General features: G+C 44.1%; 1 protein-coding gene across 22 annotated transcripts in view; it reads left to right on the forward strand.

Annotated features, from left to right (window-relative positions):
- Positions 1-23,553, forward strand: part of rimbp2b (RIMS binding protein 2b) — a 104,695-nt gene that overhangs the window by 71,704 nt on the left and 9,438 nt on the right. For 10 of the 22 annotated variants that reach the window (XR_006033601.1, XR_006033600.1, XM_042101121.1 and 7 more), the window contains 10 exons: positions 5,247-5,323; positions 5,552-5,661; positions 6,072-7,121; positions 11,051-11,202; positions 12,059-12,826; positions 13,261-13,401; positions 14,486-14,638; positions 19,063-19,842; positions 20,654-20,759; positions 21,381-21,506. Coding sequence is in view for 20 of the 22 variants with exons in the window: in XM_042101121.1 (XP_041957055.1) it covers positions 5,247-5,323; positions 5,552-5,661; positions 6,072-7,121; positions 11,051-11,202; positions 12,059-12,826; positions 13,261-13,401; positions 14,486-14,638; positions 19,063-19,842; positions 20,654-20,759; positions 21,381-21,506 (3,463 nt within the window). In the remaining 2 variants the exon portion in view is untranslated. The remainder of the gene's footprint in view (positions 1-5,246; positions 5,324-5,551; positions 5,662-6,071; positions 7,122-11,050; positions 11,203-12,058; positions 12,827-13,260; positions 13,402-14,485; positions 14,639-19,062; positions 19,843-20,653; positions 20,760-21,380; positions 21,507-23,553) is intronic. The other 12 variants (XM_042101135.1, XM_042101126.1, XM_042101116.1 and 9 more) reach the window with 6 other exon arrangements.

Consider the following 23,553-nt stretch of genomic DNA (forward strand, 5'->3'; position numbering starts at 1 on the left):
TACTACTACTACCACTACTACTGCTACTACTGCTACTACTATTACTACTACTACTACTACTACCTCTTCTCCTAAATCATTATGTAGGGCAGTATATTTCAACAATTCTTCAGGCACTACTGTATGTCCTGTTGGCAGCAGTTACTTGTCCTGTTTTCCAATACAGTACATTCATAGAGTGCAGTTAATTCATATGCCTGATGTGAATGGAGCCTAACTTCACCAAACCATATGGAGGGCCCTAGCATTGCCATCTTTAATTTTCTGAAGGAAAGGATGAACCCAAGGTTAAACCCTATAGTGCTATCACATGGATTTTATTACTGTGATATTCTATGTTGCTTGCTTTTTGCCCAATTATTTCTTTCTACCACACATTTGGAATGTCTTCTATTCTATTTTGAGCCAAGTCCACATTCAGAGGAATCAGAAACACACACACACACACACACACACACACACACACACACACACACACACACACACACACACACACACACACACACACACACACATATACAGACATGCACACACATACAGGCACACACACACACACACACACACATACACGCACACGCACACATGCGCACACGCACACACGCACACGCACACACACACACACACACACACACACACACACACACACACACACACACACACAAACTGCGTGTTAAAGATGGGGTGTGAATGGTCCAAGCTGTCCAGTCTGTCCAGTCTGTTCCAGCCTGTGCTCTGGTGAGACGGCTGGTGTGTGCAAGTCCACTATGTAAAACTATTACATTAACACTCGGCTGACACAGACACATCACCCCTTCCTCCCTCATCCGCAAATTACTGTAATCACCCAATCGAAGACTCTTTCCAAAACATACACTCCTTCCTCTGCACCCATGCATCCATTATTTTCATACAACCATTTTTAGATTGCTTTGTTATTGTGAGTGATTGACGTTGTTTTGAGTTTAGCCATTACAGTACGTAAGAATTTATGGTAACACTTTCTATGAAGGTTGAAATGCATTCATAATGTTTTATAAGGTGTCTATAAAGCATTGTAATGCTCATTATTACCATCTATATGTATTCACAAGTCGTCATAACCAACTTCATGATGCATTATGACAGCTAATTATGAATGATTATAATTTTAATCTGAATAATGAATTATAAATATGTCAAGATCTGCCTACTCACTTGTCAGTTTTATAATGCTTTGCTAAATGTGTATAGTGATGCATAGAGTTTTGACTTCTACTGTAGTCCTATATATCTATAGCTATAAGTATATGTAATAAAGTTATAATAATTTATACATCTCCCTATAGCACACAATTATAAACAGCTATGCAATATCATAAGTGTTATTTGTCAGCTCTAAGTAAAGTGACAAGAATATGACCCTATTATTAACAGATATAAGTTTACTGAGTAATTAAAGGGTGCAATGAATTAAGTACCGAGTCTAGCATCTTTACCCCATACTGTATTAGTGTTAATTTCGTCAGACGAGACGAGAGGAAATATGTTCGTCAACAACCTTTTTTTCATGACCAAGACGAGACGATGACGAGACGGCAGTAATGTCCTGAAACACTGACTAAGACTATCTTAAGATGCATTATTGTTGACGAAAAAAGACGAGACTAAAATGTTTTGCATGAAATAAAATATAAAAGATAAAATCTCTCTTCATTTTCGTCTACAAAATGAGAAGACAGAATATCTAGCTGTTATGTTTTCAAAATATTCTGAATGAGTTCATACGCAACAGCTCTCCTGTAGGCTAGTCTACGTGCTGTTGCTGCAACCCTGTGGCTGCAACACGAAACTACATGGAACAAGAACACTGGAGATTTCTGCCAGAGTTACCAACTAACTACCTAAGCTTTATGCCACAATGCTACATATCCAGAAGTTGAAGCTTCTCTCATACAAATTAACATCCCCCAGAATGTCCATACGAAAATGTTCAGCATGTAATGTCAACTATTGAACTAGTTAGACTGATGATGCAAAGTTCGCTAGCAAGTTAGCTATGGCTAAGATGGAGAGTCTGTTTGGGGAATGTGTTGTGTTTGGGCGCATATCGCCATCTAGCGAGGCGGAGTAAAACATTAATACTTTGGTCTACGACAGTGTTTCTCAAACTTTTTCAGTTTCAGGACCACTTAACTAACCCTAGCTAAAAAAAAAAAAAAAGATTAGACCTACTTCAACAGTAGCCTATAATTAGTCTACACTAAAGGCCTACTCACTGAACCACCTTGCTTATTGTCTTTGCACTTTGCTTATTGTGTGGATTCATACTGTATGATTTAAACTGGCATATCTTACATAGACAGTGTTGCAGAACTGTTTTTACATACAAGTTGGTTCAATATTGCAAACAACTCATCTATATTATATTTTACCACGTCTGCTCACGGACCACTTGAGATAGCTTGCGGACCACCAGTGATTCCCGGACCACACTTTGAGAAACACTGGTCTACGAATATGACAGTGGTCCAGTCAAATCTTTTACTGTCTATGGTCAAATCCCAGCCGAGCTATAACTGTAGCTCGACTTACCTGTGCATGTAAACATACTGACTGACAAAAAATCAGAATGAGTAATTATAACAGACGAGTAGCCCTGTGGACACACAATATTGTTGGAAAATTGAGATGTGTGAAACACTATTTGACTCAAATGGTAATCAAAAATAATTTGTTATAAAAAAAGACTAAAATGTGTTGACTAAAACTGACTAAGACTAAGATACCTTTAGTTTTCTTATGACTAAAACTAGACTAAAATGACGAGACTTTTAGTCGACTAAAACTTGACTAACAAAAATGATATTTGAATGACTAAATATGACAAAGACTAAAAAGGACATTTCGTCACAAGACTAAGACTAAGACTAAATTAAAAATAGGTGACAAAATTAACACTATACTGTATGCACAATATTATAAATTACTATGTTAATGTCATAAGTGTTATTTGTCAGCTTTAGGTAAAGTAGAGCAAATGAGGTGTTGTTATAAATAGATATAAGGTTATTATAAACAAATATGAGGCACAATGAAATGAGAGCCTGGACAGTAACGACAAAAGGAATGCATTTAGTTCACTTTATTTTCATTTAAACCAACACACATAATCAGACTGATTATCAATGCTCTGAGCACATTACACAAACACAATGAGACAGGCCAAAGAAAGTGGCACGGCATGGTCCTATATTTTGTGGTGGTGGTTATTATTGGAATAAAACTCACAATGCCACTGAAATCTATCTTGGGTCATTATGAAAGACCGTTCGAATCAAAATAGACCTTTGGTTTAAATGAAAATAAAGTGAACTAAATGCATTCCTTTTGTCTTTACTGTCCAGGCTCTCATTTCATTGTAGGATAATAGGGTCATATTCAGACAGACTCTGTCAAGATGTATAAATTTGCAGATGACACAACATTGGTAGGGCTTATCTCTGAGGACGATGACGTGGCTTACAGGAACGAGGTCCTCACACTAGTGGAATGGTGCTCCCACCACAATTTAGAATTAAATGTTTTAAAAACCAAAGAAATGGTAGTGGATTTTCGCCGCAAGGGGCTAGTGTCCCAGCCCCTGACCATCAATGGGGTAGAGGTGGAACGGGTGGGCAGCTTTAGGTTCTTAGGGACCATAGTCTCATCCTCTATGAAATGGGGAGACAACCTGAGCTGTATCATTAGCAAAGCCCACCAGAGGCTTTTTTTTCTCCGGCAGCTGAGGAAATTTGGGGTGGCCTGCAAGGGGATGCTGCAATTCTATCGCGCCACTATTGAGAGTATTCTCTCCTTCTCTATTACTGTCTGGTATGGAAATGCCACTGTTTAGAACAGGCTACAGCTAGACAGAATAGTTCACACGGCCGAGAAGATCATGCAAACTCACCCCCTTAGCAGAAATTTACAAGGCCCACATGCAATGCAAGGGCATAAAAATCCTGCTGGATGCAACTCATCCTGCCAACCACCTCCTTAAGATCCTCCCATCAGGTAGAAGGCTGAGGGCTATTAACACAAAGCCCTTCCACTTTTTAAATAGCACATACTGTAGTGTAATCAGATTTTTAAATAACTCTCCATCCTTGCACCAATACCTTATGGAAGCAGATCAAGCCAGCATAGGTCTTGGATAGTGTTTTTTTTTAGCAATATGTTTTAAATTGTATTCATGCTATATGCCACAGTACTATACAGTATATTTATTTTATTTATTGTCATCTTCACCCTGTGACATTTGCACTTTTGGAAGTGAACTTAAATCCTGAACTTTGGGTAAACTTCCACTAAAATGTCTGCCACTAAACTGCCACTTTTGACTCTTGCCTATAGGGAGATGTATACATTATTATAACTTTATTACATATACTTATAGCTATAGATATATAGGACTACAGTAGAAGTCAAAACTCTGTATGCATCACTATACGCATTTAGCAAAGCAAAGTAGTTATGATGCATCAAAACTGACAAGTGAGTAGGCAGATCTTGACATATTTATAATTCATTATTCAGATCAAAATTATAATCATTCATAATTAGCTGTCATAATGCATCATGAAATTGGTTATGACGACTTGTGAATACAAATAGATGGTAATAATGAGCATTACAATGCTTTATAGACACCTTATAAAACATTATGAATGCATTCATAGGGCGTTATAAATACAACCTTCATAGAAAGTGTTACCGAATTGATATTTATTTCTTATATTATATCTATTCTCTTTCTATTTATCAGTTTTTTATGCCAACTATTTTACATGACTTGGTTATCGTGAAAGATTCAAATTTTATTAAACATTTAGTTGCTTATATTCTACAGTACTCATAATTAATTTGATCTTTTGAATTCCATTTCACTTGTGTCAGTCTTTACACAGCAGTGTGTACGTCAGTCACACATCAAGTACACAAAAAATGACTCAATACAACGAGAATAAGGTCCATGCTACACCAGGTCTGCCACTGAATCGCTCTGTTTGCGGAACGTAAAAATTGTTTTAGGAGAGCGGCCTAATTTTTTCGAATATATGCACCACTATCCCTGCTGGTGTAGCCAATTCCATTGATTGTAGTGGAAGCAGACGTTTTGCGAAAGGAGCGCTTCAATTATGTGCCCGGTGTAGCCTCCCTCACGCAGGGGATTTTCTCCAATCACCTTTAAACCTGACTGATCTACCTTTCTTCACTCCCTCCCTCAGCAGATGGACAAAGATTCTGCCCCGCGCGCCAAACCCAGGTTCACAGGGAAAGTGCGTCTGTGCGTCGCACGCTACAGGTCAGTGTGCTGTTTTGCGTAGCAGACCTCTCTGTTTAGTACAATGGTGCTTAGTGAATAGTGTGTGAACTTCAAATATATATATTTTTAATTGGTGGTGTATTATTCTAATATAGCGTCATTATATCTTAAAATAACTGTAATAATACATACAAATATAATACATTAAAACTGTGTGTTCGTACTTTGGATGTTGTTCAATATGCAATGATTATTGGTGTTTGACAGTTATAATCCTTATGATGGACCCAATGAGCATCCCGAGGCAGAGCTCCCCCTTGTGGCTGGGAAGTATCTCTACGTTTATGGGACCATGGATGAAGATGGATTCTATGACGGTGCTGTACACTACTCACCAGCATCAATGCTTTCATAATGTATTTTCAGAACATGTCGATATGGAGCACACTGATTCTGTCTGATTCAGTTTGCACCAAATGCATTACTGCACTATCCTCCTGTTCTACCTCTCTTGCTCTACCTCTCCTGCTCTACCTCTCCTGCTCTACTTCTCCTCTCCTGTTCTACCTCTCCTGCTCTACTGTACCTCTCCTGTTCTACCTCTCCTGTTCTAACTCTCCTGCCTTACCTCTCCTGCTCTACCTCTCCTGCTCTACCTCTCCTGCTCTACTGTACCTCTCCTGTTCTACCTCTCCTATGTCCAAAACACTGTCTTCCTACTTTTATTCATACATTTCACCTCTTCATTCTTTGTTTCTCATCATGATTTGTTTTCTTTGTCTCACAGGAGAGCTGTTGGACGGCCAGCAGGGTCTCGTTCCCTCCAACTTTGTGGACTTTGTGCAGGACGACGAGTTGCCGTCTGTACCCCCCACCAGCGTCGGTGGCAGCAGCAGCGTCATCAGCAGCAGTGGCATCAGCAGCGGCATCAGCAGCACCATTGGCAGTGCTGAGCGCAGCGTCAAAGAACCGTCCTACCTCAACCACAGCCCGGCTGTCCTGCCCGCCTCCTCCGCTGCTGCGGCCGCTACTGGGCTCTCGGCCGCCGCCGCCGCTGCTGCCGCCACGGCCACGCTCCTGTCGGAGAGCGCTCCGAAGCTGGACAGCACGGGGGCGGGCAGCGCGGCCAGCACCCTCAGCACCCTCAGCACGCTGAGCACCCTGAGTAGCCTCAGCACACTGGGCAGCCTGGGCATGGACTTCAACCTGGGCTCCTGCAGCAACGGCATGGGGACGCTGGACGTGAGCATCGACGAGATCGGCGAAGACATCGTGCCTTACCCCCGCCGCATCAACCTGATCAAGCAGCTGGCCAAGAGCGTGATCGTGAGCTGGGAGCCGCCCGTGGTGCCGCCGGGCTGGGGCCAGGTGAGCGGCTACCAGGTGCTGGTGGACCGCGAGGTGCGCATGAGCGTGCCGTTTGGTGGGCGCACCAAAGCTCTGATCGAGAAGCTCAACCTGGCCCTCTGCACGCACCGCATCTCCATCCAGAGCATGACAGAGCGCGGGCTCTCGGACGAGCTGCGCTGCACCCTGCTGGTGGGCAAGGACGTGGTGGTGGCGCCCTACTACTTGCGCGTGGACAACATCACCCAGGCGTCGGCCGAGCTCTCCTTTATGCCCAGCAACAGCAACTACAGCCACACCATCTTCCTCAACGACGTCGAGTACGACGTGGTCAAGCCTGGCGGCTACAAGTATCAGTTCTACAACCTGAAGCCCATGACGGTGTATAAGGTGCGTGCCATGGCTAGGCCGCACCAGGTACCCTGGCAGTTGCCTGTCGATCATCGGGAGAAAAAGGAGATCTCCGCGGAGTTCTGCACCCAACCAGCCGGTGAGACTCCTCTACCGGCTTTTAATGTGTGGTTGTGATGAAGTAGATTGCTCCTAAAAGGCCTTCAGGTCAATACTGGGGACTATTTATAGTGCTTAATGTATACTTAAGCAATATGACACGAGTAGGAGTGGGGTTGGAGGGGATATATATATCGTGGGGGATATATATATAGTGCAGTAACCCCAGCCGTGTGTCCAACATTCGCCTTCGCAACATTCGATGCAAAAGGTGGAGTGATTACTAGCAGTAAAATGTCTGAGTGGGGATGTCCTGAGAAATCGGCACTTATCATGTCTCATGGAATGTCTCTCGTCCAATCAGAAATGAATAAATTATTTGACTAGACCTAAATAAGCATTAGCATTCAAGCAATAGTAGCATATACATATTAGTGCATAAAGATGTGAACTACATAATTACAGTCTAATAATATCTTGTCCCTGGAGCCAGTGGCCTTTATCATACTCATTGCTGTTCTGTTGTGTAGTGTGCTTTCAATAACACTGAATAGAAAGTGGCATCTGTGGTACCCTACCAAGAGGACAAGACAGCATAATTGAGACATGGCCTAAATATAGCTCCTGTTTGTGAAACAAGCCAGCAGTCTCTTAAATATCCTCCCAGTCCTTCTGATCTATGATAAGTCGGATGCTAAGAATGGACACACACACACACACACACACACACACACACACACACACACACACACACACACACAGTGTATATACACAGATGCAAGATCCACCTGGGTGTCTGCCTATTTATTTGACTCACCAAGGTCTATTCTGCTCATTTCTTTTATGATTTGCATTACTGGCATTTTTAGAGGTGCTTTTCCATATAGTGGGGAGGTTGCACATGCAACATTGAGGAATGCAGTATTGATGCTTGTTTCTTCCCTAGCTAGTTAATTTATCTTAAAAGGGAGGATGAAAAGTTCAATGAAAGACAAGCCAAAGAAATGCAACTACACAGAAACATATAACCAATTTAGCAATGTGTTTTGGCTAATTTGAGAGTGGGTTGTCTCTGAGAAACGTTATTGATGTGTGTAATCTGGCCGTTGCTTTTGATAAGCCCATTGCCAATTATACCATATCAGTGTAGGGAACATCAAACAGACACGTAACTCTGTTGTGTGTTTTCCTTTAACGTGTTTTCTCTGTGGCCTCTGTGCGACTAAACAGCGAGAGGCAAACCGCACAGGCACACAAACCATGAATATGTAATAAACAGAAACCCCAACAAATATGTGGTGACGCACTCAGAAACGCATTTACAAGAGATGAAAAGACAGCAGCATGACAAGAAAATGGGGCATGAGGGATAGCGGGGTGGAATAGATAGAACAAGATGAAGGAGAGGGAGATAGATAGATAGATAGATAGATAGAGAGAGAGAGAGAAAAAAAATCAAGAAAGAAAAAGAGCAATAAGCAAAGGGAAGCCCTGCTTGATGTTAACGAGTCTCTCTCTGCAGTTTCGGGGAGTCTTGTGTGCACTCTCTCCCTGGAGACACCGCTGTGAGTGGCAGGCAGGCAGGCAGTAGAGAGCTGGGCTGGGCGGGGCAGAGGAGGAGGAGGAGGAGGAAGACCGGTGCTCGCGATGCGCTAATACTGAATGAACAGCAGCAGGAGGAAACTTTGCCTCTTTAAAGGGCTGCTGATGATCAGAGACGTAGTGGAGCCCATGGCGCCTCTTCTCTGTTACACCAGCAGCAGTCTCTTCTCACAGCACTGTAAGACACACTAGGGCCTCAGCACAGCACTCTAGTTTTTAGAAGCATTTTAGCATTAACATTTTATTACCTTTTTAATATCATTTAGGTACATGAATAGCACAAATATACTGACATTAAATGTATTGTCTTTTCATAATTCCTTCATAATTATAACTTCATAACTTTATAATTTCTGTGTGCATTAACATTTTATTAACACATTTAATATAAATGTACATGAATACCACAAATATACTGACATTACATGTAGGCCTACTGTCTTTTCATAATTCCTGTGTGAATTACAGAGGGATAAATTATTTTCAATCCATTAATTATCCCTGTATCACAGGAACGACTAGAGTGATATGAAATAATTGGAGTAAGCAGATCTGCCCTCTTCAGTTCCAGATGCTACTTCATGTCCCAGATCCTATTGCATTCTATTTTATTTGTTAGATATTCTATCCTGTTCAGAAAAGCAACTGAACTGATCCCCTCTGGGCTCTGCAGCTTGGCTCGTTTCCATAGCAAGTATTTTTAGCTGGAGTGTTCCCAGTGGCCTTTAGTCCCCCAAGCAGCATCTCTGTCTGATTCAGTCTCATCAGATGGACCTATATATATGTGCACAGCACATATATGTCATAGAGCACATCCACATGTCACCATGACCCTGAACAAAAAAAAGCTAAAATAAAACAAATTGGGAATAGCTTTGGACACATCAGTTTAGCACTGTTGTAATGGATGTGTTGTCAGAAGAAAAGCAAACCCTCTGCGATGTTCTTTTTGGATACATTAACTCTGAGTTTCCTATGGTGTGAATCCTGTGTTATGTGCTACCACATAATCTGTGTTCTCAAAGAGAGGAGCTGAGGAAATCATGTTATCTGCAGGCACTTGGCTTGACCTTTGCCATGCCGATGGGTGTGTTTGATAAGATAACCTTGTGCTTTTACGCAACTTTCCCTTACAAAGGATGGTTCGTGCTCCTGGGGATCAAGATGGCAACCGACATGAACCCTCTTGAGCTCTGTGAGCGTTAGTGCTCGTGTCAGTTCTTTCCACTCAATTTCTATCAACATTCTCTCCCCTCGCCTTCCGTCCTGTCAACTATTAATTCCTTCATTCCTTTTGCTCTCCTCCCTTTTGCTCTGCTCTTTGATCTCTACCATATTTCCTCACAGCCTCTCTCCTCTCCTCTCCTCTGCTCGATAGGTCTTGTCTCCTCTCCTCCTTTCCCCTCTGGTCTCTCCTTTCCTATGCTCCTCTATCATCCTCTCCCCCTCTTCTCCTCCACCTCCCATCTTATGCATCCTTCTTTCCTATGATCCTCTATCATTTTCTCCCCTCTCCTCCACCCTCTCCTCCTTCCTCCCATCCAACCCTCACCCCACCCAGTCGCTGCTCCTCAGCAGGGGGCTGTTGATTGGTGGGCGCTACAGCTAATTGATTCGGGAGACACTTCAAACAGCATGTCATGTTAAGATCTAATCAATGGCGTGTGTGTGGAGTTGTCAGGGCTGTGTGGATTAAGAGGGGACTTCTAAGGCGCTGGGTTGGCTTAAGCCTGTGACATGACTTCAGTCTCTCTGTTTCTCACTACATTGGGCCTTCCCCTTGTGAGTCAGTGCGTTTCTTTCTACTCTTCCTCAGCTCCTGCAGTCCTTTACTACCCTGTTAGTCTTCCTCCTTTTCTCCCTTTCAACATGTCTCTCTCTCTCTCTTTTTAGTCTCTTCTGTATACCCTTTACTCCTCTTCTGTGTTTGTCTATTCGGTTCTTTATGCTCTTTATGTTTGTATAGCTTTCATACGCTCTGTCACTCACTCCATATCTTGTCTACTCATCTTAGAAATTCAAACCCAGGAGGACATCCTGATGGGTTTTCATATACTTGTGCCATGCTGTGTTGAGCTCTCTACAGCTAAGAGCTTACCTCAACAGAAGGCTTTTGAAAGTCGGACACCAGTCAGTTAGCATGTGTGGAAAAACACCTTCATGACACAAGTTCTTAGTTAGCACCTATTTAGTGAAATTGGACAATTTCCCGCCGCACACCTGATGATCTCTCACAGTGGTTGAAAATCACTGACCTAGGTTATCAGGGGGAACACTGGATGTTGTGGCAGGAGATGACTTTTGTCTGAGACTATGTTTCGTTCTCTCTGTGTTGTTATTGTCCACCCTCGTCCACTGCCCCCACAGGCCCCCCCTTGCCTCCTCAGGAAGTGCAGGTGCAGTGTGGGCAGTCAGCGGGGGTGCTGCAGGTGCGCTGGAAACCCCCTCCACTCTCCTCCAACGGCACCTCCAACGGGGCCACGGTCATCGGCTATGCTGTCTGTACAAAAGGGCAAAAGGTCAGTATGACCCCTGGTCAATGCATTCCAGTGTGTGTGTGTGTGTGTGTGTGTGTGTCTGTGTGTGTGTGTCTGTGTGTGTGTGTGTGTATGCCTCTTCACAGCCTTTTCTACATGATGTTGTCAGATATAATAGAACTATGCAAAAAACATCCTGTTCCGTATCTGTGCAAATATCAGAATCCCTATGCATTTCCCCTTTAATGTTCTGGCTAAAAGCTTAAACTTAAGATCTCAGTATCTGACCACAGACATGAACTGGGCTGACCTGGATACTGTTATGAAAGGTGTAGGTGGAGTATTGCATAGTCATCAATCTCACTTCCTATTAGAGTCTGTTTGTAATGGGTTTCTATTGTGCTTCTCCACTGGCTCACTTCAGTGTTAGTCTACTCACTTATGCCATCTGCTGATGAAACATCCACACGACAGCTACAGCCTCTTACACACACAGACACACACATACAGTACACATCAGAATTATGTAATGCAAGGGGTTTACATAAGTCTCTCCAAAATTGCTCCTTAGGGGTCTTTGAACTACACTGAACACGTTTCACAGATGTGAACATTGTGCATGTCCATGTGTCAGCTGTTTGAATATGTGAATATGTACTGTATGTGTGCACTGTAAGAACTGTGTAATGCTGTTGTACAAATGTAAATTTCTTATTAATGGTCTATGTCATTGGTCAGAATCACCACATATCAGCGATCAGTTAAGAATATTAACAAACTTAATGACCCATGCATAGACATATATTTTTATAACTTTTATCACACATTGTTGTCTTTTTGCCTGTGTGTGTATGTGTTTTTGCACACATATGTGTCTGTCTGTGTTTGTGTGTGACAGATTGCAGAGGTGCTGTACCCCACAGCGGATTACGTCTCGGTGGAGCTGACCCGTATCCAGTGTCTTGAGGCCCGTGAGGTCATCGTGCGGACGCTGTCGTCACAGGGCGAGTCCCAGGACTCCCCCGTGGCATCCATACCCCACACCCTCCTCCGCACCTCGCCACACCCTGGACAACCACCGCCGCCCCCGCCCCCGCCCCCTCACCCCCACCACGTCTCTCACCCCCAACCTCCACCCCCTGGCCACGTGCTGCCCCACCACCCCCCTTACCCCCAGAGCTACCCCTCCACACACCCGCAGCCTCCCCCACAGCCCCATCCGCAGCCTCTGCCTCCTCAGCCTCCTCCTCAGCATCCCCATCAACCACCGCCCTCCCACTCGGCCCCTCCCCACCCCCACCCACAGCCCCACATCCCCCACCCGCTGCCGCAGATCCCCCAGCACCCGCTCCCTAAGCCCAAGCTCCTGCCAAGTGCCAGAGACATGCATACCAAAGACCGGCTGGGCCAGCCGTGGGAGCCCGCGCCGCCAGTCCCGCGCGCCCCGTCGCCTCTGCCTCCGCACCTCGCCCCGCACCATGCCCACGCCCACCCCCTGGCCCCCCACCACCACTCTGGAATGAGCCTGGAGCCCCCCTACTTCCCGGGCCGCCGCTCACCCTCCCCGCAGAGGATCTTGCCCCAGCCTCAGGGAACGCCCATCACCAACACGGCGGCCAAGGCCATGGCCCGCGAGGCGGCACAGAGGGTGGCCGAGAACAGCCGGGTGAGCAGCCTGCAGCGGCCTCTACTGCCCTCTAGTGGCCATCGGAACAACTCACAGATACAATATTGTGCACAATACACATGAGAAAGAGAGAGTGAGAGAGGGTTTATAAACAATACCCTGGCACATTATTTCGACCCATTTCCCAGTATATGCCATCACTGTGCTGTATTTCATTATAGTACTGTAGAGAGGAGTTTATTTCTCCCTTTACTTGAATCCTTGCCTGCATGCCTTTCAATTCTTCTTGCTGTGCCACACAAATCAGGCTAATTATCTGTGCTCAGCTTATCAACAGCAGCATTAGCACATTAGGGATCACTCAGACGTGATAGACTACATGCGGAAGGAAAAAGTGAACTGTTTGAGACACCCTGTCCCGTCCTGTGTTATGAAGGTGTCTACAGTAATTGGTATCTCTTTGCCACCAATAGATGGAGAAGAGAAACATCTTCAGCGAGCGTGGACACTCACTCAATTCGGATGAAGAGGAGGACGGCTATGAGTCTCCGCATGCGCGACGAAGAGGTGCCTCGGTAGACGAGTTCTTGCGCGGATCTGAGTTGGGCAGACATGTAAGACACACACACACACACACACACACACACACACACACACTCACACACACACACACACACACACACACACACACACACACACACACACACACACACACATATGCTGATTCTTTCATACATATAAACACACACACACACACACACACACACATAAACACACACACACACACACACACACACATGCATGTACAGTATGGACATTAAGGCTGTGTATTATGATACGCATCATGATACATGGGTCACGGTACAATACATCACAATATATTGTGATATGATACATATTGCGATATATTTCAATACTGGAAACTGGAAACATGCGTGTGTGTCACTTAATATTCATTTCTATACAAACCAAGACGGCGGATTCCTAAAGAAATGCAAGCACCCACACAATAAGTTTATCTAAATTAGCTATGTACAAAAAATTACATTTTACTGTGACTCGAAGAGCTGTAAACAGTGTTGTAAGACTGCGTGTACAAATCCGCTTGGAGCTCCAGTGGAATTTTGATTTGCCCGACGAGAATTCTCGGGCTAACCGTTGATGTGCCTGAGAAAGGTTGGGAATGAGCACCCACCAGCCCAGCACTAACCTCCGAGGGTGGTAAACAAAATCGGATATTTCAGGCAGTAAAAGCCCCGGTAAGAACCAAATTAGTTTAACCAAATTAATTTTGTTCAAATCTACACATCTATGGCTACTGAAAAATGTAAGGTTCATTAAGCAAATGTTATTTTGAAGTATTAAAAAACATCATTGTTTTAAGAATTTTCGAACGAAATTGTTGGTAATTAGCACGTTTACGATAGACATTTTTGCAATGCTTTAATAACAAATATTGATATTTGGCAGCAGTGGCTATGCAATATATCAATATTTCAATATTGATGCACAGCCCTAATGGACATCCCAAACACACATCAACTACACTCATATCTGCAAGTGCTATTCATTTTTCTCATTTACATCTTTAGTTGTCTTTACACCTCAACTCTTTACACTTATGAGTACAATGCAATACACTCACAACCCCCCGACCTCTCTGGTGTCTGCCTCTCCCTCTCTCCTCTCGCGGTGCAGCCCCACTACAGCCACAGCGAGGAGTACTACACAGAGAGCAGCCGCGGCTCCGACCTGTCCGACATCATGGAGGAGGACGAGGAGGAGCTCTACTCGGAGATGCAGCTGGAGGAGGGCCGCCGGCGAAGCATCAACTCGCACAACACACTCAAGGTACAGCACAGATACGCACAGGTGCACCCGCGTGCGCACTCGCACCCGCGGGCGTACACACACACCAACCCGCACCCACACTCGCGCACGTACCAGCAGAGCGCATACAGCTACGGCTACGAGCGAGCACAGCCGCAAGCGCACTCATACACACGGCAGCATGAACAGAATCCCCTTAACTCATACACGCGGCAGCACGAACAGAGTCCCTTTAACTCATACACACGGCAGCACGAACAGAGTCCCCTTAACTCATACACACGGAAGCACGAACAGAGTCCCCTTAACTCATACACACGGCAGCAGGAGGAGACTCCCTTTAGACCGCGCTCCAGGACGATACCACTCTGGGGTTATGACAAGCGCCGGGGAGTAGGCTTCATCTGGGCCTAGCATGGGACATCATCTGAGACTAGCATGGGACATAAGGTGGGCGTTCACACTGGGGGTCAGTATAGGGAGGGTCACATATCAGGAGCAGGTATTGGGTTTCTTTATTTATAAAAGGAGTATGGCTTTGATAAAATGACAATGGGGTGGTACATAGCTGGGACTTCCTCAAAGTAGGGCAGAAATGCTGCTACATTACAGTAAGAATAAAACTGTGAATTAAATTCTGTGAATGGGCAAGATTTGGGAGTATAGCCAGTGTCAGATAAATCATGTTTAGACTTAAATTCATTTAAAAAACAAAGGGTCTGCAATCCTAAAGAACTGCCAATCAGCTGTAAAGCTATGTGTTGATGGAGAAGGGCAGAAGACTAAAGCTCAGTGTAGGAGTTTGCACAGTATAATAGTGTAGGAGAAAACTCCTGTAGGAGGGGAAGAATTATGGTGCTTCAGTTCCATCTACGACAAACACACATCTGTGCTACTCACAAACTCCACACACAAGCCCACAACTCTCATCTTTACCTAGTCTCAACCAACCAAAGAACACATGCTTTAAACTAGGCACCATCTATAGTCTGTAAATAGCCTCTCCTCTGCTCTCCTCTCCTGTGAGTGTGACCTCTCACATATTTGTTTTATTCTTTCTTGCACAACATGTTGTTTAAACTGAGGGTTCTAAAGCTGATGTGTAATAATCACGGTTGCTATCTGTAACATGAGCCTACTACTGTAGTCTGCATGTACAGTACAGTGCTTCTGTCTATACTTGAATCACTTGTAAATATAAATTGAACTGTGTGTTTTTCACAGATGTATAAGTGGGCACAAACATGCCCTTTGTCATTTGCTAGAGTGCACTGCGGGAATCTCATTTAAGTGGGCCTGCTTAAATGAAACAATTATTCACTTTTGTTTATGTTCGTCTCATGCCTATACTTTGGTTGTGTCTTATTTTTTTCAATATAAAATACAATAATATGAATACATTCAATTCAATGTAATATGTTGGTTGCGTGAATCTAAAAAGTCATGTCACTGTTGCCATACTGTAGAGTTGTTGATATTATTATGTTCCAGTTATAAATGTGGACTTTCTAAGTTAGCTGTGCATAAGCCTTAAGAGGCTGTATGACCCTTGCCTGTAGCCATATAAGCTGTATCTGTCTATGCTTTACGATGTTGTGCTGTCAAATGTCATGTTAACTAGGGTGTTACATGTTTATGATATTCAATTCATCCAGCAGATTCTTACCCTCTGTAGTTTAAGTGGAACTGAGATGAAAAGTCTATACCTGAACAATGAGTGTTAGCTGTCTAAACGTAACTATCAACTCATGACTAAGAACTACCGTAGTTAAAGCTTTGCATTTTTATGTCTCTATTTTTTTTTTCCAACAAAATGGCACATGTCCTCTGTTTTCATTGTCATCATGATTAGAGTCAAATATCCATTTCGTTCATGTACACCATTGCCGGCCGATATCAGTGTACTCATGAAGTATGTACAGTACTGCATTTTCTGCTTTTTTTCTGTTCTGTTCTTCTGGAAAGCAAAACAAAATAAAATATGATATAAATAATGAAACAGGTGACAGAGAAGTCCCCATTATAAGGAATTAAATGCATGCCACTCCTTTGTTGGATCTGGGATCAAATGCCTGCGAGCTAAACCAGAGGTGTAGCACATGTGATGCCTTCTACCAAGCACATAATCTATAGATCCTCATAACACATGTAGACATGTCAGCACAGATTGTCGTAATAAAATACAGTATGTCTGTAGTAAGCTTCTCAAACTTAAAGCTCTTACATGCATGTTGTGTAAGTGCAATACAATAGAAATGGTAAAGTAATTAATAAAAAATTTTCACGGGCCTTACACTATACAATTTAAGGGCTCACTGCAATAAACTACCGGTAGTCCTCTTTTAGACATTCTGAAGCAACCAAATGGCCAGGTTCAGGGAATCAATTCAAGGCTAGAAAGAGTTAATGTCTCATGTTCTCCTTCAGAGAACCAAGGTTATATTCTTGCAGTCAAGTTCCCTCAACATTAAACAATGGGAACACATATACCACAGCCATCATTGGCACCGTGGCCTTATATTCACAGAGAACACATCAGCAGGGTACTACTGCACACACGCAGCTGGGAGTGAGAAGGAGCCGACAGCACAGCACAGGTATAGATCTGACAAGTGTGATGTGGCATCAGGGTGCAGTGGTTCACCAACACCAGAGTGGTACTCACGGGAGAGAATATGAAAAGACACCAGGATCAGTGTGGTGTGACACACACATGGCTGATATGTTTCTACTGGTTGACAATGTTTCACACGCATTGTGCACAGTCCGACATATCTGACCTGGGGTTTGCAGCTTCAGTGAACAGTGGCAGTTTGCTGGCATTGGAGGTAACTCACATCCGTGAAGCCAAAAGCACAGAGCAGGCTAAGGATGTATTTGTGACGTCCCAATTATAAAAGCGGGTGAAAATGTCGCCTGAAGCCCAGCTTGCGCTTAAACATATCTGTTCTATTGAGACACCTTTTTATGCCGCCCAAGAGGCAGCCACACTCCTAGTGTAATCGGATTTTAAGCGTTCAGGGGCAGGTACACTTCGTCGTCATGGTGATTAGGGGGTAACCGCTACCTCTCCTTCTGCCTCGCTGTTGAAGGCGAGGAGTGACATCACTTCATTGCTGAGACAGAACATGTCCACTGGGAGCTCACCTCTCTCAGCTCCAGGCAAGCATACAGGTAAAGAGGGGCAGGATGCCCTGTATGCACCAGAGAGCGAGAGTGGCGATGACTGCGAGTTGGGAAGAAGTGGGCTACCCGACATGGATGTGCACACCAGGGTGCGGAACTGCAGTGTGACGGGTGAAAAACTTGCGAGGCTCTCAAGGGGGAGTGCTAGTCTGATGCTTTGTGAGCTTTAACTTGCTGGTGGGTTGGAGCTTCCTTATTCCCAGTTCGAGAGCTCGAGGGTTGCTAAAGAATGAAAAGAGGACTAGTTTATTGCAGTTGACCCCTTAGTAAATTGCCCATGAAAAATTCCATAAGACGGGTAATTGGAGATTGGTTCAGGTCAGTTACTCCATGCGGGGATGACTTCCCACTGATGAACGTTGCATGAACTTGACTGAAAAACAACAGCTTATTGCATATGAAATCTATATGCTTATCACTTGTGGATGACGGTCTTATGATATTTACAATAAGTATGCATATCTCTGTCTACAAGCTGTTTCATTTTCCCAATTAAAGTGTATGGGCAGCTATGGCTTTAGAGAACCCAGTCTTTTGTGGTGGATGAAGTAGGTTTGAAACAGATAGAGCAGAGGTGCTCTAAGGTTGGTTGTTATTTTAAGTCTACTGACCTCAACCTTTGTAAGGCTCACATATTTAGTTTATGCTGGACTCACACCCCTCCTCCGCACAGGTATAAAGATTTTATTCCTTTATTTACTATCCTTTATCCTTTTTCTTTTCTATTCAGTTTCACTCATGCTCATGCTGGCTTTTCACCCGTTGCTGCATTTTTTCATGTTTGTGGAGCCTTTGTTTTTTGTTTTTTTTTCGTTTTTTTTTTTGTTTAGTTGTTTTGTTGCAAGGACGATTTCTTTTGTGTTTCTGTTACTGGATGTTTGTCTGTCTCATCACATTGATTCCTCCTCCAACTCCCATCCTCACAGTGATTTGACATTCCCATGGATACCCTCCACAGATTCCCGACTGAAGCATGCCATATCCGTCACGGCATGACAATGCATGCCTTTGCATCAGGCTACTGCCACAGATAACTAATTCTGTCTTTACTTTTGTCTTTCTTTTCCCATTTTGTTCTTATTTGCACACTTTGTTGCGTCTCCTGCCTGTTCTTACACCTTCAAAAAACAAAAAAACATGAAAAAAAATAACAAAAAAATAAAACAAAAACAAAAAAAAACACTGAAATCATAAACTCTAAACTCTTATCAATCCCTGGGGCTGCATCACACTTTGCCACCTGCCGGTCCGTGGCTCAGGATTACTACCGACGGCACGACCTGGCAGAGGAGCGAGATAACTGGGACCTGCAACGGGAGGTGGTGCGGCAGCGTTCACTGCGCAGCAAGCGCCTCCACAGCATCCCAGAGGTGGCAGAGGACGAGGCGGAGGGCGGGGTGGTGGTGGAGGCAATGGGCCAGCGGACGCGCTTCGAGGACCAGCGGCCAGGCACGGCGAGTCGGGGCCCCCACGTCTACTATCAGGACTCGAGGCAGCATAACCGGCTCTCCCCGAGCAAGTGCATCCGCCGGCTGCAACGCCAGCGGTCCTCGCCCCGCTACTCCTCCCTGGACGAACGGGGACCTGGCGGACTCGGGTGGATGAGTGCCCGTCAGGCCACAAAGAGCCCCGACAGCGGGCTAGACTGCGGTAGCGAGGAGGAGTGCTCCCTGGGGTACCGCGGCGTGTACATGTATGGCGCGGGAAGCCCCATGCGTGTGGGTATGGGGCGTAGCATGCGTCTGATCCACTGCGAGGGCCCCGTGGAGCGCCGTGCCCTGGCGGCGGGAAGGAAGAGGACGCTGGCGCGACAGAGCAGCATCGAGGACGACTTCCTGGACGTCAGCATGGACATGCGGAGCAGGCGCGGCGACCTGGGAGGCTACTACGATCATCCTCATTATCGTCAGCATTACCACCAGCACCCTCAGCGTCGCTTCCAGAGCGAGGGGCGGCTGACGGACGTCGGCAGGAGCTACTACAGGGATAATAGGGCCCACTCTGTGGCCAGACTCAACCGGGGAATGGACGAGCCTCTGGTGTGTGACCGGCTACAGCCTCCGACCTGCTCTCACTCACACACCCACCCTCCCCTCCCCACGACCTGTCACACTCCTCCTCATCTCTCTGCTGCTTTAAGTTCACATTTTCAGAGCAGTAAAACCATTTCTCTTTTTGGTGTTTATTTTTCCCGTCAATCCTGCATTTCCCCCTTGTACATTTGGTAATGTATATTTTTTGTTTGTTTTTATTTTGTGTTATTTTATTCGTTTTATGGCTTGATCTGTTTGATTTGGATTGACGTTGATTGAATGTTACTACATGTTCATTGGTTTGTTCTTCTTTGTTTCGTAGATTTCTTTTATTTTACCTCTCATGTGTATTGTTTGTTTCTTTTCCCAGGATGTGTAGTGAAATGTTTTGACTGTAGAATTTTTTACACATTTTTTTTTTACCTAAAGGCCATTGGATTGAGTTTCTTGTTTCTGTGACTACAGCAGTATACAGTTGGCTTAATATCTCCTCCTCTTTATCTCCTCCTTCCGCTCTCTCTCTTTTCATCTTTGCAAAAGAAAAAAAAAACAGAACAAAAACCGAGATGGTCTTTAGTTCAACATTCAGTTTCTGCCAAAACCCTACCCATGTTGTTGTTGGGGCTGTGTGAACTGATTCTTTTTTTTTTTTTCTTGGTCCCTCTCCTTGACTGTTTGATTGTTTAGCTTTGTTTTATTTTTTGGGCAACACAGAAATTCTAACATTTTTGCTTGCCTACCTTTTTGTATCCTTCATAAAAGTCTACCTCATCTGAACATCTTTAACATGGGACATTTTTCTTTCTCCTTTTTAAAGATTTTAGGAAGCTCCCAATCCATGGCACGCCTGGATCACACGGGGAGGAGGACGGCCCATGGCTGTGCCCCCTCACCAAGACGCCCCATGATGGTTCCTTCCATTGGTTAGTTTGGGTACCGCCCCCCTGCCTGCCCCCAACCAATCTGCTTTCAACTCCTAACAAAACACTGGTGCTGTGTTTCTAGCCCCCTTTCCCTCTTTTCCCCATATCTCTCTGGTACTGTGTCAAACTGTGTACTCTCCCTGGATAATTGACGTTTTTAAGCTGCTGTCACTCAATATGTTTTTGTGTCACTATTAGCATTACAGATAAAGTGATAGACGCATGGTTAAAGCAAATTTATTGTGAATATCAAATAACAGACTGAAGAAAAGAAAACATTTTGGTGTCTGTTATTAGGTCTTTCACCTGATAGTCAGTGCATTGCTGTTTTACATTCCGAAACTCCGAATTCAGCTCTTGTTGGTTGAAGTTGCCTCACAACGATGCTCTAGGATCAGTCTAATCTTTGAGTCTCTTGACCAATGTGACAATAAATAAATAAAAAAAACTGATCCTAGATTGGCAGTAAGGAGCAACTTCACCCTGGAGAGGTCAAGTGGCTTCAGACTCCGCCCACCCTCATCCCATGATCCTTCACCCACAGGAAGTCCATGCCAGGTGGGTGGGGTTTTGACAGGAGTAGGGGCTTTGGCAGTAATGCTTTGATTGGTGTTTCCATAGAAATCACCATGGAGAATAACAGTGAGGGGAGTGAGGTGAACCTCTCACCTGTCAAGGAAGATGTTTACTATGGCAGTGTAGCTCGGCGCAGGAAGTGGCCCCCACAGCGATCAGACCATCGATATGGTATGTGGCGCGGCACACCTTCAGAGAACAACCACAAACAAACAAACAAACAAACCAACCAAACAGTGCAGAGCAGGTTTTAGCACGTATGATTTTCCCCGATTGTAACAGTTAATATTAGTTCAGAGTTGATGCTTTTCTGTTGCCACCTGTTTTTGCTTTTCTTCAGCCAGAATAGCAGAATCAAAACCTGTCCTTTTTGAATTCTATAGCATGAATTGTCAGCTAAAAAATAGCAAGAGTATAACACAGACCTACTGGACAAAGGCTGTAGGTTATTTCCAATCCTCATGTGATGTACTGTAGCTGTATAGAGTGTAGACAACGTGGCCTGCTCTCTTAGTGATGAATGAGTGCTGCCCTTTCTCCCTCCCTGTGTGCCTTTGTGTCGCCCCAAACCCAAGAGACTGCCCCTGTGCCTGTAAACTACCCCCGTCCTCCTATTTCCATCCTCCTCTCTTGCCCATCTGCACCCACCCTCGATATGTATTCCCTTACAAACACTCCATTCCTGCTGCTCCTGTGGCTTGTTCTGCATGAACGTTTGTCCACACTGTTGTTTGGTTAAGCAAATGCATGATCACAGTCTTTTCCCATTAGTGCTCTGATAAAGGGCATTTCAGTGAAGATAGAGAATCCAGGTATGATTAACAGCAGGCATGAATAACACATAAATAAGATTTTTCCAAAGATTATATCTGTGTCCAGAGATATTATTGTGGCACTAAACCTTATGTTGCATGAACAGAGTTTTGCGTGCCGGAATTGTATACATGAATTTACTTATTATCTGATCTTTGCCAGTCAGAATTTTATATGCCTATTTTCCAACATCAAAATGCACTGCATGTATAGTTGAGCTTAGACACTAAGGTGTGTGTCCATCGAAGACTGTGTATGGAATGGCTCTGGCTCAAATCGCTATGAGTGCAATTGGACTCACTTCAAATAAGCATCACATCCATTCTACAGACAGCTGTTAGCTGTTTGTTGCTACCGCTACATGCAAGGGTGCTGCTGTGAGTTCTTAGCTTAATTAACTGTTATGAGACCATGATGGTTGTCTGTATTTCTGAGTGTGACATTTGATCTGGATAAAAAGCATGTGATCTTAGATATTTACTCTTCATACAAATGTACCACTTTTACCACAAACAGCACTCTGTTTTAAAGCCCTCCCACCTCAATACAAACCTGGCTTTGATTGCAAAAGAGGATGATTTACACAATGGCTGATGCAACATGACATGAGAGGTTTGCAGGTGCAACATCAAAATCCTTTGCATTATGGCATTTTGTTATTGCATCACAACGTTGGCTTATTACTAAACATAAACATGCGTTCTCATATGGGCTTTATGGCAGTGTGTTCTAGTATGCTGCATGCATGTGTGCTCGTTAAGGCTCGTTGAAATGGTTTCAGTAAAACAGCAATGTACACATTTTCCCCCTTTGTCTTGTGCATGGCTGGTAAACTCCTACATGTATCCTCAATCAGTTGCTCAGTCGGACAAGTTATTGAACCCCTCCTAGTGGTGAGTCAGATGAACTGTATTTTCCAGACTGCAAGGCGCATACCATCTGGCTAGTGTTTCTACTCATACGCTCAAGTAGCACACTGAGTAATTGGTCTTTCCCTGCATTTGTTAAAAGTTTTTGAAAGGCCTGGCATTAAAATCAGGGATTTTTTAACATTTCTAAATCCATTGATCATTTCTAGTCATTTTGTTGGCCAGCAGACCAACACAGTAATAGTTCACTGGTGGGCTAGCATGATTGTCACAATTAATCAATCTGTCAATCAAACATTTAGTAATTAAAGGACACGTCATGTTAGATTAGATTGATGAGACAGATTTTTTTTTTTTTTTTGTAAAATGTAAGTTTTGGAAAGTTAGAAGCATTTAATGTACATTTTGTACTGTGAAACAAAAAAAGCTCCAAGGATACGGGGTAACAATGCGGAGTTCTGGAGCATTGAGATTAGATGACACATATTCGAATATGACTAATATTCAACTGGCATAATGCAGTATGGAAAATACAG

Source organism: Alosa sapidissima, chromosome 8 (assembly GCF_018492685.1).
Source record: "Alosa sapidissima isolate fAloSap1 chromosome 8, fAloSap1.pri, whole genome shotgun sequence".
In the NCBI taxonomy this organism is placed as follows: Eukaryota; Metazoa; Chordata; class Actinopteri; order Clupeiformes; family Clupeidae; genus Alosa; species Alosa sapidissima.